The sequence below is a fragment of the Anoplopoma fimbria genome, chromosome 6, assembly GCF_027596085.1.
Source record: "Anoplopoma fimbria isolate UVic2021 breed Golden Eagle Sablefish chromosome 6, Afim_UVic_2022, whole genome shotgun sequence".
NCBI classification, from domain to species: Eukaryota; Metazoa; Chordata; class Actinopteri; order Perciformes; family Anoplopomatidae; genus Anoplopoma; species Anoplopoma fimbria.
The window spans coordinates 16,411,732-16,431,629 of NC_072454.1; the positions used below are offsets into that span (position 1 = coordinate 16,411,732).

At 39.7% G+C, this 19,898-nt stretch overlaps 1 protein-coding gene across 1 annotated transcript in view; it reads left to right on the forward strand.

The window, feature by feature from the left end:
- Positions 1 to 19,898, forward strand: part of LOC129091898 (neurexin-1a-like) — a 237,884-nt gene that overhangs the window by 211,130 nt on the left and 6,856 nt on the right. The window contains 1 exon segment of the mRNA XM_054599581.1: positions 14,337 to 14,424. Coding sequence (XP_054455556.1) covers positions 14,337 to 14,424 — 88 coding nt within the window.

Genomic DNA, 19,898 nt, shown 5'->3' on the forward strand with positions numbered 1-19,898 from the left:
GTTTTCCACTGTGTTTAACAAAGAAAGTTTCCAATGTGTGTCATTGAAAAGGCGACACCGAGACCAACGTTGTCATTTTTATGCACTGTTTGGTAGAAGAGTGCAGTTAGGCTGTGAGACAGACAACAAGGAAAGCGAAAAGGTGCCGTGAATGAATATTTTCTTTTACATTAACATGTGATGACTTTTAAATGTCAGTAGCATTAAGTTAATTGAGGGAGCCCCACCTGCAGTAGGAGGTTGACAGAATGGAGCAAAAAGAACCCCCCACTGACCAGCTCTCCAGAGTCAAGTGCATCCTTCGGGACAGGTCACTGCCCTGGAGGATGCACCAGCGCTCTCTCTTTACTCCATACTGTCAAACCAAACGGACTGCTCGATTTCCTTCCATCAAAAGATTGAGAAGAGGCACAATCATTCCCAAGCTTTTCTTTCTTCAAGTGAAAAACAGATAAAGCAAAGGAGCGATTGGTCGCACTGCCCCACTACTTCCTGGAAAAAATGGCTCACTACTACTACAAGAAACATCCCAAGATTTATGCTGATGCTACCCAAAAGTTATTGGAAAATTGAACTGAAAATGCACTATCCAACAGCTTGTCTGGAAAAATGCATAACGTATATCCCCCCCAGAGACCTTGTGACAATACCTACAACTTAACTTACACATTGTTAAGGTAGTGATAGTAAGCCTGCATTACTAACTTGCAAACAGAGCCAGGTTACAAGGACGGATTACACTAGGCAGACTTTTTTCGGGTCCCCTACATGCACATTTTAATATTTGGTTAACTAACTAACAAAATTACATTTAACTGCCACATTTCCAGCGCCGCCACCAGAGAATTGTGATTGGGGTAGCTACGGGGGCTGACTTGTTTATAGCAGGGTCTAATGAATTTTGATGCATCAAACAAAAAAAATAATACTGCTAAGCAAAATGAGATTCAATGTTTCTGCGCTAATATGCTTCATAATTGAGATACGTGTTATTGAATGTTTAGCGATATATTAAAACACAAGAACAATTAATTCTGAGAATTCAATGTGAGCAAATGAAATGCATACAAAATGCTTATGACAAGAAGCACTAAGAAACAAAGACAATCCAAATTTCACCACAGACAGTATCAGTGGTGGTACAAAATACTGTAACTATGAGCAAATACAACTGTAGCATTACAGTTAGGAGCAGTAGTAGAGTAGCAGTAGCCTGCACATGAGACGTTTAGGGAACAGCAGTAAATTGTAGCTTCATATAAACTATGTATGTTATATATTTATTCCATAGATATTTATTTTTATTCTACAGTAAATTATGTTAAAACATAGAATTTTAAATATTTTCATTACTATACACCTCTGTCTGGGGCCCCAAGAGGCAAGGAGGCCTAAGGCATATACCTAGAATGCCTTTGCGTAGATCCGGATCTGATTGCATACTCTTTGGTCTACCTTTGTTATTGTTCAAGACAAGCCATTTTGTTTTTATCTTTTGTCTATCTTCTCTAACAGCCAGATGGTCACCAGTTTCCTTCATTTCATTTAAGTTTTACCAAGATACAAGCACAAAAGCTGCTCACAATAGTACAGTAAGTTGTTTTTGATTGACAGGCATATTATCAACTATTCAAAAGGCACTTTTCTCATTAACTAAGGAAGAAATGCACGCATTTAACAAGAAAAGCAGAGCTGTGTTCTGAATAGCTGGCAGTCAAGATTAATGTTCCTGCTCATTTTATTTTAGAATAAAAAGCATGGGTAGACTTTGTTTGTTCATTTCATGGCATTAGGATTTGTACCCATCAGTGTTTTTTGCTGGTGTCAGCCATGTGATCATGACTCGTATACAGTATACACCATTCTCACTACTGAATTTCGTGAAGGATGGGTTCTTTTATTGCTGATGACCTTTATTGCTTTTTGTGGAAAGTCATAGAGACGGAGGAAAGACACCAGGCGGTTGAATGTAAATGGTATTCCATTTGTCCACCAGCGAACTCAGATGATGGTTAAATGAAATGCAGAGTCTGCCCAGCCTTTATACCACAGTTGTGGGAATAATCCACATGGACCCTAGTCCTATTAGAATTAAATTGTCATGAAAAAAGGGAAATCTTGGTTTTGAAAAGTCCCAAAATAAATATCAAACTATTCCTCATCTCTTTTTATTCTCTTAATTTTGGATTTCCAACTTTTGTGGTTGGTGCATATTTGATAGGACACATATTTGGCTTTGATTCACTTTTTAAGGTATGTGATAAAATGCTAGCATTTTGTTCTTTTGCCTTGTATAATTAGTATAATTTTATATTAAAGAGAAATGAAACAGTGAAATGTTTTGAATCAAGGACGTTCTCCTCTGAATAATTACTACACATTTATCAAAGTTAACATTACTTTCAGATCAGCAGGACCCAACTTATTTTTCCTTATTTCACATGATAACATGATCAAATCTGTTTAAATCAGAGCTAGATTTTAACATTCATGCCTGCACCAAGTGGAGCTAATTGGTAAATAACTGATTTGAAGAGATTATATAATTTTTTTTCTCTGTATATTCTCCGTATTGCTTTCCTAAAGTCATCTAGAAGCAGATCTTACTGTAAGATGAAAAGTGGAAACACTTTTATTTTCAAATTTCTTTGTCTGTATGCTCACCAATTCAAAACCAGTCTCGTGCACAGCAAACAGAGACGTCTACTCAGGAAACACACAATGATCCACATTAACAGGGGGAAGGATTGATGATGTTGCATGAGTCCTATTCCATTCAGGATAGTAAATCTAACTGTTTCATGTACTGCAGTGTTTAGCTTGTAGTGTCAGTGCCCTTTGAGGTTGTGGTGCCTTCAATTATTCACAGAAAGAAAACATCCTCAGGATATGATTCCCCCTGCAATGCAGATGTATGGGATTAACCATCATGCTACTGAGATGCTCTTAGCTTGAGGGAAGAAAGAGCAATATCTATCAAATGGCTTGCTTAACTGACGGATTAGCCATTCATTTTTCTGGTCTTATTGTATTTAGAGTCATATATTCTGTTATGGAAAGGCCTGGTGACATCACCTTTCCAAGCTAGAGAAACTGAAAAACCAGAGTGGATAATTCAATTAATACATGTGTTACAATCATTAGATGAGAGCAGAAACAGGTAGAATTTCAGGATATGCAGATGGACAGCTTTCCAGTGCAGCGCTCATTTGTCTCGCTGACCTCCCCACCTTGTCCCTAAAGTGAGGTGTGTGTTGTTGAAGGTTGTCTCGGTGTGTTCTGCCCCAGGCCCGAGTCATGGGTTTATGCCCACCCAGTGCTGACAGATGGCAAAGAAGGTAACGCCGTAGACCCACAGCGGCCCCAGGCCCGCGGCGTTCACTCCCAGCGACAGACCATATCCATCATCTGAGCCTCACCGGGGGCCATTATGGAAGCTGCCCTTCAACACTGTGTTGTACACATAGAGTCCATGTGACACTGTGATCCAGTCCACCTTGGCAGGGGTGAACACATAAATGCCAGTGTGTTGACATGCGTTAACATGATTTGATGAATGTTTGCACTTCTTTGATAGTTGACAGCAGAGACAGGCTTGACTGCAGCAGGTACAATAATTGGAAATTAGCCTGCTTAGGCCCCAGGATGCTTTGTCTTAATTTTGTACATTATTTTCTGTTAGCTTGTTTTAAAGGTTTCTAAATTTGTAACAGCCATGTACTTTTCATATACTGTCATTATTAAGATAGTCAACAAAGAAGCATCTTGGCTTTTGCAGGTTGCGCACTACTGGCAGCATTACAAAGGACTACAGATTGTCCCACTTAGTCTGTTTGGATGACAAAAATGAAACCTACGCAGTGTGAATGTTGTCTCTGTTTCATAAAGTGTTGGATTGTGCGTGGAGGAGATACTGACACTGACAGCTTAACAGCATGTTTTATAGACCATATTGTTGTCTCTCAGGACATTTGCTGTTACAGTATGATTTGTAGAAACACAAAATAGTCCCGGGCCAACTGTTGAACATAAGACACAATTTGTCCTACGGTGCATTGCTCCCACCTGCAAGATTCTGCGATCAACTGGTTTATACATCACATTCATGACCACGAGCTCTCTGCCAACTGCTCACTGAGCTGTGCTGAGCTCTCTTCACTTTTAAAAATAATTTTCTCAAAAGCTGGTGTGTCAGGCATAAACTGACACAGGCTTATGCATCTAAAAGCTCCTTTATTTATGATACAAGCAATGCCAGTCAAATGTATCACTTTAGTTGTTACCAAAACAGACATCATAGTCTTGTTTTATCTTCAGATAAAACCCTTTATCTATCTCTGCAGTTATAGAAAATGTATTTGGTTGCAAAGAACATTAGTTAACCAGAAAACCTTGACTCTATCTATGTTAATTTATCCAATTCTCTGTATCAAGAGTTTCATACCAGCATAGTAATTGAGTCTACAGCTTAGATTAAGATCATACTGTACACATATCAAGATGGCTGCTTCTGTTTAGGGAGCAGCCATCGTCTGACGTTGAACACCAGATCTAGTACATTAAAGGCAAGTTCAGGGATGGAAGGCGGGGATGATATAAAGTAACGTCATTACCACATAGATTAAATTAAGGTAAAACACATTCCAGGAGGCACAGAAATGAAATAAAGAAATCCACATGCCAGCAAATAAAGACTGTTTGTTTTGTTAGGCAAGTGGACAAGAGAAGAGAGTAATGGAGAAATGGCCCTGGGAAGGAATGTAACTCAATCAAGCCAACGAGAGCTTACAATCTAACTTTTTTAAATGAATAGTAGTTCAGTTGTCATGTCTGTACAGTAAATATGAAATTACAGCCAGTAAGCTTAGTTTGGCACAAAGACTGGAAACCAGGGGAACCAAAAAAGAACACGGTCTGCCTACCAGCACGTCTGCAGCCCATAATTAACTTGTTTACTCCTTTTAATCAGTAAAAAAAACACAAGTGTAGAAAGAACATGGGTTTATTTTGGGGGGATTTGGGGAAGCAACTTTGTTTACACAAGATAAAAAAATTCAAGATAAACTGTATTGATTAGTGAACTGTAGCAAGTCTGGTGAGTGAATTGTGTTATCTTTGAACAGAGCCCAGTAAGCTGTTTCTCAAAATTTCCAGTCTTTGTGCTCAGTTAAGCTAAATGGCTGCTGGCTTTATCTTCATATTAAGTATACAGACATGTACAAAAGTGGCATCAATGTTCTCCTTAAACACTTGGCAGGAAAGCAGATAAGAATATTTTCACAAAATATCGATTTATTTCTTTAAAGATAAATTAGATCAAATGAAAAGTCCAAAGCTGAATGACAAGTCAAAATAAAAAAAATAAAAACTGTATCCATAAATAATTATAAGCAGGTCCAGTCCAAAAGAAAAGGTCTGGCATTACAACACTGCCACAGGGTTGGATTAGTGATGAAAAATATATTTTGCTTGAGAGACTCCATAAATGCTGCCAATTTAGGCTTTCTATTATTACAATTTTAGATTTTTCGCCCCTGAAATTTATTAGTGTGTCTTTTGTCACGTTTCTTCTAAATGAGAGCGTTGCTCATTAGTTTATAGCACTGGGCCTTTGTGAATGAAACATCCAGACTCGACGTCTCTGATGTCTCTCTGTTGGGGCTACAGGCGACCTGGTCTGCTGTTGTAGGGCAAAGCTTCTCTTCCTCTTTCCTCATGTCATGTTTTTGCAAACGTTACACACAGGAATTAGTCCCACGTACATTCATCTCAGCAGTGATGGCATCTATATTAAGATGACAAATTTGTTGCTGTCACCTGATGAGGGACTGGGACTGCATGTCAAGACGCAGGTAAAGTCATGAAGACAGTGATTTGTGGCCAAGCTCCATATCTCTTGCTCTCGCGCTCTCTCTTTCTCAAAACACACACAGACTTATATTTGTCAGCTATTTTTAGATTTTGGAAGGAAAAGAACAAGAAAATGAAAAATTACACAGTCACTTTGGATTGAACCAAACAATTTCCCCAAAATGCGAAGTGATTTGTGTTAGCATTTAGATAGAAAGCTCCATTATACAAGCCATTCTCTGGTAATTGTTATTCCTCCCTCACTCGCCAGATTATCCTTAGTGTATGATATTCCTCCAGGGCAGTTCTCTGCTCTCAGGCCAGATTACTAGCAAGGCGAGCTACAGAAGCACACAGAGCTCCAGATTCGATTTCAGATAAGGAAAATATCAGGGCATCCAGAGGGGAAAATGCTTCAATGCAGACAGATTTCATTTATCTGAGAAGTGTGAAAGCAGGGGTAAGGGGGAGGGACAAAAGTCGACCATGTAATAAACCTCTATGGAGCAGTGTTTATGCATAGGCAAGAGAGAGAGAAGAAATGAGAGAACAAGAGAGGGTAGCGTAGGAGGTAGATGGAGGCAGATAGTGTTATGAATTTCATATTAAGATTTTATCATTTAGAGCATGTAGCTAGCAGAAGGCATCCAGTCTTCGCCTGTGTAATCTCCTTGAAGCTGTATCCTGCATGGCAGCCGTTCAGTGTGCACTCTCTCTGCACTGTGAGGTGACTACAGGCGCTTGTCCATATTGTGTGCATATTATTTATATGTCCCCAGTTATAAATAATAAGCACCCTGCTTGATTTGAAATCAAAATATCAACTGTTTGTCATTAGTTGCACAGAATGTCTCGAGTCTCGGGTTGTATGAGGGGTTGAATTGGGCACCGGTCACACATGGTTTAGTCAGTGAGTGAGATGTTGATAGTTTGACGCAGGCTCTGACTGGGAAATGGACTGTGTTTCCTCCCACGCAGCCAGACATCTTTCCTGGCTACCTTGGTGCCTGAGCCACATACCACACCGTGCTAAGTATTGAATTTTCATTAAGGCGAGGATGACTGTTCCTGGAAAATAAGTTGAACGTGGTCCTGCGGGGGGACTCAAATAACATCTACAAAGCGGCACAGCAGTGCCTTGAAGTAGCGACATTAAAAGGAGTCCTCATACAGCAGTGTTCTCAGGTCCCCGAGAGGGACCGCATTTAATGAGGGCACAGGCATGTGTACATTTTGAAGCAGCTCTGTATTCACCTCATATCCAAATCCACTTGTACAGTAGACCTCTACACTCCTACATTAGCCCCTACCTGTCCCTTTGTATCGCTCTCTCAGAGGCAGCCTTTCATTTTAACAAAGGATAGCTTTTCTGGACCTGTGCACCAAACTAGCAATTGCCCCGTCACCGCTCACTCATTCCCAAACCTTTTTGTTGGATTTTTTTATTGTTAGACACAAAGTCTGGACGTTTTACTGTATTCACTCCTTTGACTTTCCTCTCACGATAAGAAATGCATCAACACACTGTTGCATTAGCAATAACCTTTACACACCTCAGTAATAATGAAATTGAGTGCTCTGTTGAGGACATACACATTAACAAAAAACTGTTTCTGGACACATTGAATCCACCAGACTGTTGACATTTAAAATAAATTAAATAGCATTACGAGTCAGCTTGGGTATGTGTGTGTATCTGTGTGAAACTATGCTTGTGAGTTTCCACACTGTGAGTGTACCAGGTGTATGAAGCTGCCTCCCAGCGCCTTGTTAGACTTTCTGGGGTAACAGTGATTTAAGCCTTAAGGAAGATGTATGGCAACGACAGAAACATGTGGGTACCAGGGGAGGAGACGGAGAGCCTCCGACCATTCTCTGTTTAATGACACTCTGATACGATGCCTGAGGTCCAGTTGCAGCAACAGCTGCTTCGTTTTAAATAAAGCAAAGCCTTTCTCCCAAAAGGGACGGTGTCTCATAACTTGGCAAGTGGAAACAGCTGTCCACCATGGCCAGTTTAACACTATGGCATACACAAGCAGAAAAAAAACACAAAATAGAAAGGAGGAGATGCCAATTACTCTGAGTTAATTGCCTTTTAGAAATTCCTGCATCTTTTTTTTTGCATGAATTCTCTGGTGCTCTGAAGAATCACACTACCTACAGATTGCCCTCAGTGACCTGCTCATATGAAGTAATTAATGACAGCTGTGGGTTATAGTTAGTTTAGTGACCTCATGTTTAGATATTGTTTAGATTGAGATTGTTCGAGTCACAAAAGTCAGGGTTGTTGTTTGTTTATCAAAAAATATGATTTAGTGGTTAAAAGTAGCTTATACTAACAAATTATCTAGATTTCAAATAATTGTTAATCTCAATTGTGCCTATTATTTTCCCAAATTATATATTTTTAGTTAAGTAATAGCAGCACAGCATATTAACTTTCAAACAGGTCAAAGGTCTTTGATGGCCAGAGTGAGGAATTTCAAAATATTTTATTTGGTGCAAGACTTTACTATTATGACAGGACAATATTTTATATGAGAACAGATTAGTGCAGTGCTCAGAAACACTCAGTTGAAAATATTTCAGTAACATCTCACCAATTCATTTTCCAGCAAAAATACTGAGGCACCTGGTGTTAGTAGCTCTTTTGCATCATTTTTTTGTTTGTTTATTGACTGGTGTTTTTTGGAAGTTCCTGTTTTGAAGCTTTGTTCATCCATTTGCTGAGAATTGCAGAATCTAATGTAAATCCTCCTCAGCAAGGTAACAGCAGATAGTTAGACACCATTTTTACCCAGCTGGTTGTCCCCTGTTGTTCAGCACTCACTCAGTCTCAGTGACAATCTGTTTTGCCACCATGAAGCCCCACATCAGAGCTTTTATTTAAGTGTTAAAAAGCCCAGATTATACAAATGTCTCAAAAGTTTTGACCAAGAGAAGAATATAAATCATTCACTGTATGTTACACAGCTGTGCTGTGATAGCGATAATGTCATTCCATTGTCTTTCAGCCCTGCTGTAGTCTCTGTCTGTTTGAGTCCATGATGTTGACAGCTTGGCAGACCAGCAGCAGGAAGAGTGTGGGCGAAGGCCAGGCAATACACTGAGCTGAACTCACAGTCTTAAAGGCCCACACGCCTTCATTATTCAGTTGGAATCTATTGAGCATCTGGGACTAAATTATTCATCAACATCGACCTAGTTCCAGGGTGCTAAGTTAGATACTTGGATGTCATCAGGCGTTCTGATAAGAGCTGCAGCAGTGTGATAGCTGCCATGGGTAGATTCATGCAGTGTATAACCATGAGCCGCTTCTATCTGCCGTCCCATCGCCTCCCTCTCTCCCCCTCTCTCTCTGGCACACTAATGATGTGTTGCTGCTAGACTGAGGTTTAGGACAACAAACTCCTCCCAATTAGTCTGTGCAGACTACAACTCTGGTCAGATCTGGACACTAGCAGGCCACTATCGTAAATCCGAGCCAGCGTGAGAAATAATGGCACACTGTTCGAACAGGAACATACAGAGAATACTGATTCCTGTGCTTTTAGAGCCATTAAGAGCTTTAGCTTCAAGGGCCAATTACAGACAAGATATAAGTAACACCTATAGCATTGGCTCCAAATGGAGTCCTGAGTGTAACCTTGATATGATTTATCCGGGATTATCATGAGATAATAGAAATAAAAAAACATGAGGACAATATCAAGAACAGTATGGGAAATATTGTAGCAGATAGTGTTTTTTTCTGGCATTGCACTGCCCTTCTGGTAAAAAGTTCTGTCAGAAAAGTAACTTACTAACACAAAATACAAAATGTTTTCAATAGATATTCTCAGCTTCATAATTGGTGAAGCAATAATATTTAAGCAAACACACTGTAAGAGAAACACACATTACACATTATGCATATATATATCCAGAAATCAAATTTCATACACATTATGATTCTAAATCCTGCCCTGTTGGCATTTAAAGCGGGATGCGAATAAAATATTATTACAAACACTATGATAGATGACAATCTACATGTTAAAAAAAGAAGACCTTTGTGCAGTCCACCTCTATCAATGATTTCTCCCTTGTATGGTCTGAAAATAGTTACAGCCTGTGGGGAACGGTTATTCAGTAAGGCGCTTACATCTAATTGCTTGTGTGCAGAATGAGCATATGAGTTTTGGAAATAAAAGACTAGATGCAGAGAAAGATAAGTTATTAGGCAGAATCTGCAGGTTTGCTTTCTGTTTAGTAGACAGAAAGGTTTTTTATTTGTTGTGATAGTGTGGAGCAAAGCCAATTTTCTGTTTGATTTTTCAATCAACCGAGAATTGACTGGCTGATAATAGCACAGCATTTTTGGCATTCTGGAAAAGTATTGGGATTTAAACCAAGTCTGATAAGCAGCAGATTAGAGACATTGAGTAAAAAAAACATCAATTTTATTATTGTAACAGTTCAGCTATATAACAAGAACGAGAGAGATTTGCAAAACAAGAGCTTATATTGGACAAAAACAGGGCTTATGAGGGTGAAAAAAAAGAAACAGAAAATGAGAGAGGCAAAAGAAAACAGCAAGCATCCTCAGTGGAATACATTACCGGGACAGCAGAGGCATGCTTCGGATAAACCCTTCAGATGCCTTCAGTGTCCTCCTGACTTTCAGCTCGTCTCCAAAGAGACATGTTATGTGCCAGAGAGCATTCATCAAATTAGACCAGAGAGAAAACAATGTGAAAACCCAAGGCTCTCCGTAGAGACATGCCGACAGGTTATCACAGAGAAGGTGTCTCTTGCTCTTGAGCATCGGGTTAGCAGCACACAGCCTCTCTGAAGAGCAGCCCTCCCCTCCTCTCCCTGCCAGGATTAAGAGGGGAAAACATGCATTCAGGGGACAAGGGTACAAATGTAGAGCATTATAGTAAAGCCACCTACTCCATACAGAAGAAATTAGAAAGTAGCATTGGGAACTGTGTTGTTGAACATTAGTGGGGAACAGATCTGTTTTTGCAGGGTTGTAGATAACTTGGTGTCCATCAGAATGACACTGCTGACTAAGCTTTAGTTAGCATGCATGTAGACCATGGCTTGGCCGGGACATCTCATTAAGGAGGACTATTATTAATCGTCAGAGATCGAAATCCGCCATGACAGTGCTAAAGAAAGCACCAGGGTGCCTTTGGCTGAGTCAGGTTGGAATTACCTGGTCCACATCCCCTTTGATGGTTCAATCAGTGGATGAACCAAGGTCAGTCGATAAATTAACTCCGCTATATAGTCAGTTTCTTTTTCTTTTTTTGTCTTTGTATATATAACTCCCCTGACACTTGAAGTATCCCCTGAAGTATTTGAAATGACACTATACCCGGAAACTATGAACATGTTTATACATTTTGTATGAACACTAAAAGCAGGTTTCCCTCTACAGTATCTCTTTTTCTTCCATTATTGTGTGTTTCATACTCCCAACTGTCTCCCCAGGTTTTCTCAGTACATCTCATAGGAGTGTGCTCTCTACTCCTCTGAGCAGGCAGATAAATGAGCTGTGCTTCAGGTTCACCATGGCTTCAGCACTTTACCACTAGATTAATGATGCTTTGCAAGCCCAGAGCCTTTGCTTTTAGCATTTTAGAAGTACCTTCATAAAATGAACTGCAGGTACATCTTGTTTATTCGCTTATCTATTGGAGCATATTTCTTGTGGGCATGATGCGTTATGCATCAGTAAACCTGACACTGCTGAGATAATGAACTCTTCAAAACACCTACAATATTTCTGGAAAATGAAAGATATAGGTGCCATTTAGATCAGGAAACCTCTTTTTTTATTTTTATCTCAAAATCACAGCAGTGTTAAAATCACCACATGCATAGCCCGTGTTATTTCTCCTTTAAAAAAAAAAAAAGATATCCAAAGATTCCAGTGTCCTTTCCAGACATCCAACCCAAGGTACCTGTCAGTTTTCATCACAGTGGCTAAATTGCATGGTAAGCCCCTCACATAGCTCACATTGAATTGTCACGGGTGAAAAAGAAGCCAAGCACAGGAGGAGGACACCATGAATTGGTAATGTTATTGGATTTCAACCAGGTCATGACCACATCAAAATGTTGACCTACACACTAATCCTGGCTGGAAGACTGACGCCCAGTAACATGCGAATTCATTTTAGCGTTGATTCAGAGGCTTACATCCACTATACACACAGGATTCATTTAAAAGTAAAGCATAGGGTTGATATTTTGATAAGATCAAAGAAAGATTGGACTGAGAAGTGGCTTACAGGCACAATTGAGCTACATTTACACAGAAATACACACAGCCTTTGTCCTTGGAGGGTGAAATTACTTTTTTTATGGTAGTGCTATAAAAGTATACATCATGGTTCCCCGTCAGTTATTTGAAAATCTCAATCAAGGTGCAATGACACATTTCACATTTCAGCTCCTTACAGTTATTAAAGTATGTCTATTTAATGCAGATTTTTAAAGGGCAGATCTTTCATAAATGATTTTCTTTGCAGACAAAACAGAATTGAATTTTAGCTTTAAATTCCAGATTAATCTCATAAAAGACTGTATTCTATGTCTGGACCTTTAATTATAAAATCAAAGATTCCCTGGTAGAGAGATAAACAAGTATCCATTTTCATTATTGCATTTCGCTGTGGTGAAGAAGTTGAGGGCCTCAGGCTGTAGCTGTCTGACCTGAATGAGGAAACGGAAACATGCAAATATGAATGGACGTACACCTCCACTCAGGTTATTCTATAGGGAGTTAACCTACATCTAGTACACCCACATCACATTGCTTCCTCTTTCTGCTTGCAAATAAATCTGAAGGACAGAGCTGAAAGGAGAGCGATAGATAGAGAGAGAGAGAGAGAGAGAGAGAGAGAGAGAATGAGAGTGGAAAGGTGGGAAGAAGAGAGAGGGAGTATTGATTACTTGATTCCCGTACCTCTGCCAGTGAGTGCAGAGTGTCAAGATCTCCCGCCAGGAAAAACAAATCACAAGGCTGAAGTGATGGATGTGGCACTCCAGGATCCGGTGGTTTTGCCATCTGGATGGCCGACACTGTATATCAGCCTCATGCACAGCAAATTAAATATACATTTGGACGGCTTTTCCGGGCCTCACACAGCACAGATGCACCAAAAACAGCCCTCCGCCACAACTCCCTTAATGGGTTTGATCTATCATTTTCAGGTCTATTATGTAAAGATGATGTTGGTCCGTGTTCAGAATGTCCAAATGATGTTACAGTCACAATAGAATTGCATTATATGAAGCCAAATGGATGTTAAGCAAATGACATCACCTTTAATTTCCTTAAGATGAGTCAATACTAATCCAACTTGCCGATATAGTTTGATGTGCAGTCAAACATCAGTGAAATAATGGCACAAATTGAATAAAACCCCAGGTCCATCTTCAATTTAGGGGACTAATGCATGTCTCACCCGTTTCTCTTTTTTTATTTTATTTTGTGACTGTCATACACATCCATTCCAGAGAGTATGACAATATATGTGCAATAAATATTGTCAGTCTTGCATTTGAGGTTTTAAAAATATTAGTACAAAGAGGGTAAGTAGAGGTGCAAGGCTAAATGTATAGCAGCACGTTATTCTGCTTAGCAGCACTCCATATCCGGGAAACTAACCCGGCCCTGAAGAGGCTGCCATGCTTAAACGAAATGACCTTTAATGCTGAGTTGATCAAATGGCCTGAAGCAAGACTATAAAAGAACATTGCAGTCTAATGTTTTACAGTATACTTTTTTCTGGTCTTTTGTTTGCCCTTTCCCATTTTCCAAGAGGATAAAATGTATTGTGCTGGTTGTGTGAGGATGTGCATTGAAAATAGTCCAACATGTATTTTGCTGTGAATAATGGATCACCTCTGTACTGTATATTCAATGATTTTGGTTTATTTTTAATGCTCATTTTGTAAAAGAGATACTGAATCGAAAAGAAAGAAATCGAAAGAAATAAGAAAAATATTGATTAAACCTCTACTGCTCTGCCCTTTGTTTTCCAATATCTTTCTTTAGGCCTTCATGGCTGCTTGTCCTCTAAATGTCAGAGGTGGGGTTTTTTTGATGCTTTAACAATTCTTTGAAGGGCTATGCAAAGCCACACTCTGCAGCACAAACTGAGCATGCAAGTTGACAATTGTGCCGTGAACTTTAGCCTCCACTGTTCCTCAATAATCAGATCTCATTTCTTTAAGGATTGTGTTGCCTGGAAAGCAGTGCAGCAGCTGCTACATCGCAAGGCAGCTGCTGACTTTGTTGACAGATAAATCCAGCAGCCAAACAGTGTAGCTGTCTGGATTCACATCTCATCTGCCGCGCTCTCCTTAACCTAACCCTCTGGAATCGCACTACTGGTAGCTCTGAGTGGGAGCCATCTTACCCCATTGATGCAGCTAAGTATTTCATGCCCTCACCACTCTACTGTGTGCTTCTCTCTTTTCAGGCAACCGACGACTTGCTGGTGGCATCAGCCGAGTGTCCGAGCGATGATGAAGACATTGATCCCTGTGAGCCGAGCTCAGGTGGGTTAGGTTAGTCATCTCTTTTTATTCTACTTCTCTCTGGGTGTGTCACTGTGTCTGTGTCATAGTCCTGTGCCAACAAGACACTCTAGGCTAACACACAGTGTTTAAATGAGCAGACTGGAGATTTAGTTAGAGCTTGAACATTTCTCAGAGGCAGAGTTGCTCTTTTTCTGGCTACCACCGACCGCATGATACAGCAAGCCGGAGGCTATCCATTAGGTCTGTCTAGGAAGCTTCCATCCTGCCACAGAGTATATTTTACTGGTTCTTATATTTCAGTGTACAGGAAGAGAAAATATAAATGTAGTAAAACTTTTATTTATTTATTATTTTTTATCTGGAAAGCTTTAGGCTGATATGGCCTATCTGAACATAGGTCAGTTGGGCTAACATCATAACTTCAATCGCTTGAAGCAATAATTCAAGATTTTGAAAACTATCCTTTCTTACTGAGATTTAGATAAGATCCACATATTCTCATATGATGCTACAGCTAGTAGCCGGTTAGCTTAACTTAACATAAATATTAGAAACGGGCCATCTTGCCTGGCTCTATACAATGGTAACAAAAACCACCCCCTGCCACCTTTGAAGCTCAGAATTTAAATATTATTTATTTAGTAATAATTTGCCTTATTTAAAATTGGTGTACTTTTGACCAGTTGCAGGCTAGCTGTTTTCCTAGGATTTTAGTCTTTATGCTAAGCTACGCTAATTGGCTGCTGGTTCTAGAATCATAGTTACGACACAGATATATCAAACCTCTTAACAGAAACTTGAAAGAAAACCGACAATTTTCCAAATGTTAAACAATTCTTTTATGTCATAAAATGCTAATATTCAGTTAGTATACTGATGGGTTTCAAGATATCAACTTCCTCTTCTTTGGCTTCAAGAAAGAACGCACCCAACACCAGTACTTTTAATCATAACAGCTCTGCCTCTGAGAATTGAACGCATAACTAGTAGTCCACACTTCTTAAGGTGTTTTGTCGGTGTAGAAGTTGTTATTGCAGTGTTTTAACTCTGCATCTATTTCTACATCTTCAGCACATAGCATTTGCTTATGCGCAAACAGACGAGTTCTCAGAAAGAGGAAGCAACGCTCAGTTGTAATTATCAGACCCACATGACTCCAATGTGCGAGGCTAAACCCAGAGAGGAGTGTGTGAAGGCTGATTATTAGACAAGTGTGTAGAGGGTTCCCACTGCTGTTAATTATGATTTACAGGGAGCAGTGGGAGTTCATCCTGTTGTTTTCTATACTATTGTTCACCTTAGCTGTACTTGACATCCCATGGACTATATGATTGCAGCACATATCAGGTGTCTTTCTTCCTAAAATACCAATTTATTTTGGTCCATAGTTGATATTGTGTGTTCAAGACCTCTGATATTTTTAAACAAAAGGAAGCACTCCCCCTCCCCTGGTTTTTATTAGCTTTACTCTGTCAAATTGGGATAGCAAATCTGTCTGTTCCCTGCAATGCTGCCAAACATTTAATCCCTTACCTTGCCACACACGGAAGGCAATTAAGTCTAACACTTGCTCCCGCTTTTGAATAGAAGGATTTTCAAATGCATTCTGAAGTGATGAGACGCACAAAGAACAATTAAGTCCAGACCCAAGGCCCCCCACTCCATCTAGATGTGCTATCGATCAGTATGTGGTCATAAAACCTCCACTAAATTAATGTCTGCCCCAAAGCACTATCAACTTTCTAGTCTGTCTCTCTTCCTGTTCCTTTGGCCTTCCACTAGTAAGATTAGCTTTTGCCACAGTGTCTCCGTTCCTATAACTCTCATACTGCATATTAGAGTGATATTCCCATTGGGAAGCATCACAATAGGTACTTCCAATGTACATCTGCTTACTCTGTCAAATACCATACACAGGAGATCGGTATGTGCACTCATTTACACTAGCAGCTTGCATTATGATATTTTTTGACAAGGGCATCTGCCAAAACATCAGTCGCGAACTGTGTGATGCTCAGGGACGCACACTCCCCGAGCAAAGTATCCCTCTCCTTCTGTGATCACTGAAGGGGATTTGACACCAGAGCTGTGGGCTCCCAGGGTGGCAGCTGTCTAACACCGTATCCTGATTAATATCTACATTCAGAACGATTCACACGCTCTGCCAAGCACTCACCACATCTCAGATGGGTTTACTGTACATAAATAACTGGATCCACTGTTGCTGATAAAGGGACCACTTTCTCATATTACTGTTCAGCCATCTCCTTTTAATGCCAGAAATAATATATAATCTCTCAGTCAACACTTTGACAGTCTTTTCCATCTGTTCAACTCAGAAGTAGACGCCAGATGTGCATGTTCTGTCGTGATATCTCTGTTTCTCTCCACCTTGTGCTCAGACTTCACAGCACATGTATACCGTAGGATAATGTTGGTGCATTAATGATCCCAGGAGGTGAGCTTTGAAGCAGACTTTTTTGTGAGCCCTCTGATCTGTGGCCCAAGGTCAGCTCTAGATCATCCTGTGTATCATCTGGAGTCACACAGCAGTCCCTATCAGCAGTTGAGTGACATCTGGTAAACTTACTTATCGCCATGCTTTTATTTCTTTTACCTCCGGAAACCATGGGAAGCCAGTGGTACCAGCAGAGTTTATCAACCGGCAGGACTCAGATTAGATCATACTGCAGCAAATTGAATCGCCACCCCCCCAAACCGGTTCAGGAAACCACTGAGGAATACACCAACCCATGATGCTGCAACACATCTGATCTGTAAAAGGAGATCCGTAATGGTCCGGAGGTGTGCATGTACTAAGCAACAGGGCTGAGACAGCTGAATATTGCTGTGACTACGACAGGCACACATCAAGGCATCTGTCTTTGTGATGCCTATTGTGAAGGAAAATATAATGTGCCAAATGCTTGAGCTCCCATATGATCTCATCTTGGACAGAATAGTAACAAAAGATATGCAAATATTCTGAATAATTAACTAACTTTAAGGGCAAGTCTGATGTTAAAGAAATTCTGTATAAATCCTGACATTTAGCATAAAATAATCATTTTCCACAAAAAAGAGTTCATTTAAAGGCCAGAGTGAAGTGTTGGCCAATCATCTCGGGAAAATCGCTCAGTTGTGTGAAAATAGCCCGATTACATGTCTGCCGAGATGGTGGTCGGTGCTGATTTTCAAGTACCAACCTCGGTTTTCGTGGTGAAAGTTAATGGAACAGGTTGTTGCCGAGCTGCATGGGGTCAGCTGGAACGGATGTCTCTTACCTGCCTGCTTCATTTCATTGGCGTCATGCAGGCCGTTGATGGAGGGCAGCTGCTGCACAGTGACCCATATCCAAGGTTACCCTGCAACTGCCTTTGTTCCTCATCATATGGTGTTCCTCCTGAGGATTATTGCTGCTAGCCATCCTTTTTGGCTCAAATCAGTCAAATTCTCTGTCACAAAATCTGATCATTTTGATAACACTATTTTGTTGCAATATGAAATAATAGATGAAAAACTAATTGAAACCTGTTAATTAAAAATAAAATGTAATGTGTTTATTTGACATGTCTTTTGATGTGTAACAGTTTCTATTCACAGTAATATTGCCAGATCACTGAGCCCTAGGCCCAAGTTTGGCCCAGTTAGTTTAGTTTAGCATAAATGCTGGAAACAGCTAGCCTGGCAAGAAAATATCTCTAATAGCACCTCTAGAGCTCGCTTATTAATGCATTATATCATGTTTGTTTAATCTGTACAAAACCGAAGTGTAAAAACGACAATTTTCCATTTTAGCTGCAACTAGCTGTTTCCAGTCTTTGCACTTATCTAATCTAACCTGTTGTAGCATCATATGTAACATACAGATAAGAGAATAGTATATTTTAAAAGAATAATATCTTTTAGTAATCTTTTCATCTAACCCTCTGCCAGAAAGTGAGCACATTTCCCTATCTATCAACGACTTCTTTAAGTATGTTGATTAAAAACATAACATTAGATAATGATGGTTTATTACTATATGTTCATATACATAGCAGACGTTTTCTTTTTTTTATCCTGATGGATAGATAGACAGTTCATAGTTGATTGGTGTGATACATTCTTCTGTCTTTAAAAAGTAAATCTCTCCAGTAAAATCATGATTGTTACTGGAGAACAAACCCCAGTATGCATCATGCTGAAAAATAATGGAGGGAAACATAATACGTTTTCTCTTGCTCATGATTTCAGAATACACATTTTTTCTCCTCTATACTTGGAGTGCACAGAAGGAGAGTGATATATCCTTAAATACCATCGGATGCATCAGCTGGAAGTTTATCTTTAAGATGTTTACACCTTTTTCTACCATTTAGCCATCATTCATTTTGTAATACATATGAAAGAAATTGTCTCCATGTCAAATGCAAGTACACACCAGCAGTCTCAGTGAGAGTTTTGCTATATGCACCCTTCTTTTTCACAAGTAATCTCTTAGTGCTATTATTCTCAGCTCCAGTAGTCCTTCACTGTAGATTGCCCATAGGCAGGTTAAGGTTAATCATCTCTAGTTTCCTCTTCGCTCTATGCTCTCTCATCTTTTTTCTATCCTCAAGCATTCTGCAGTGACATAACTGTAGCAGCTACTAATGTGTTTGACATTTGTTTTAATAGATTTAATTAATGGGTGAGGTAACAATACATAGAGTAAACCAATACATCAAACTGCAAATTAATACTCTCTTTAACCTGATGGCAATGACTGGAATGCACCCAGCCAGAGGGGGGGAAAAATTAGAGTAAATTATTGTTTTAAAAGTAGCTGTGAGATTAATGAAACATTAAGAGCACTGTTCTGGCTTAAGAGGTCACTGCCCACATTTAATAGGTTATTCAATCATACCCAGCTGGAGCTCTGTGTGTGTTTTCCCTGCTGAACACAGTGGCATGTACCTTGCATGCCAACAGAATGCCGCTAGCAGTGATGGTTTAACAAATGAAAAACCCTTCTGAAGACTAGATGCCCATTGAATGTGACCAGAGCTTGTGCCCATGAAACAGCAATGATGACCTTCAGGCTTCACAAGCTCTTTTTGCAAAACACATTTCTGTTATTACTGCATACGTTTGCAATTTATGCAGACAATCTTATGGAATCCTGCCATTTTTGTTTTTCTGCGCTCTTTCAGTTAGGATTATGACGTCCAAGTCTTCTTTCTACGTTCTATTTTAAATGAAGTGTGTTCTGAGAGAAAACAGGATTTCACACTCACTGTCAGTCTTTCTCTTTACTGATCCCACCATATTTATATTTTCAATTATTTTTATTTTTCCACCACACATCTTTTGGGTGTGCTGACATTGACGCTAACACAATGTGTCGGTTTATAAGTCTAAGTAGGGCATGAAAGACTTCCTCAAGAAAAGAAAAGAAGCCCAGCCAAAGGTCAGTTATGTTAATGTTATAAGTAAGCTGGGTCTTTACCAAACAATTCACGGTTGACCAATCAGTTAAA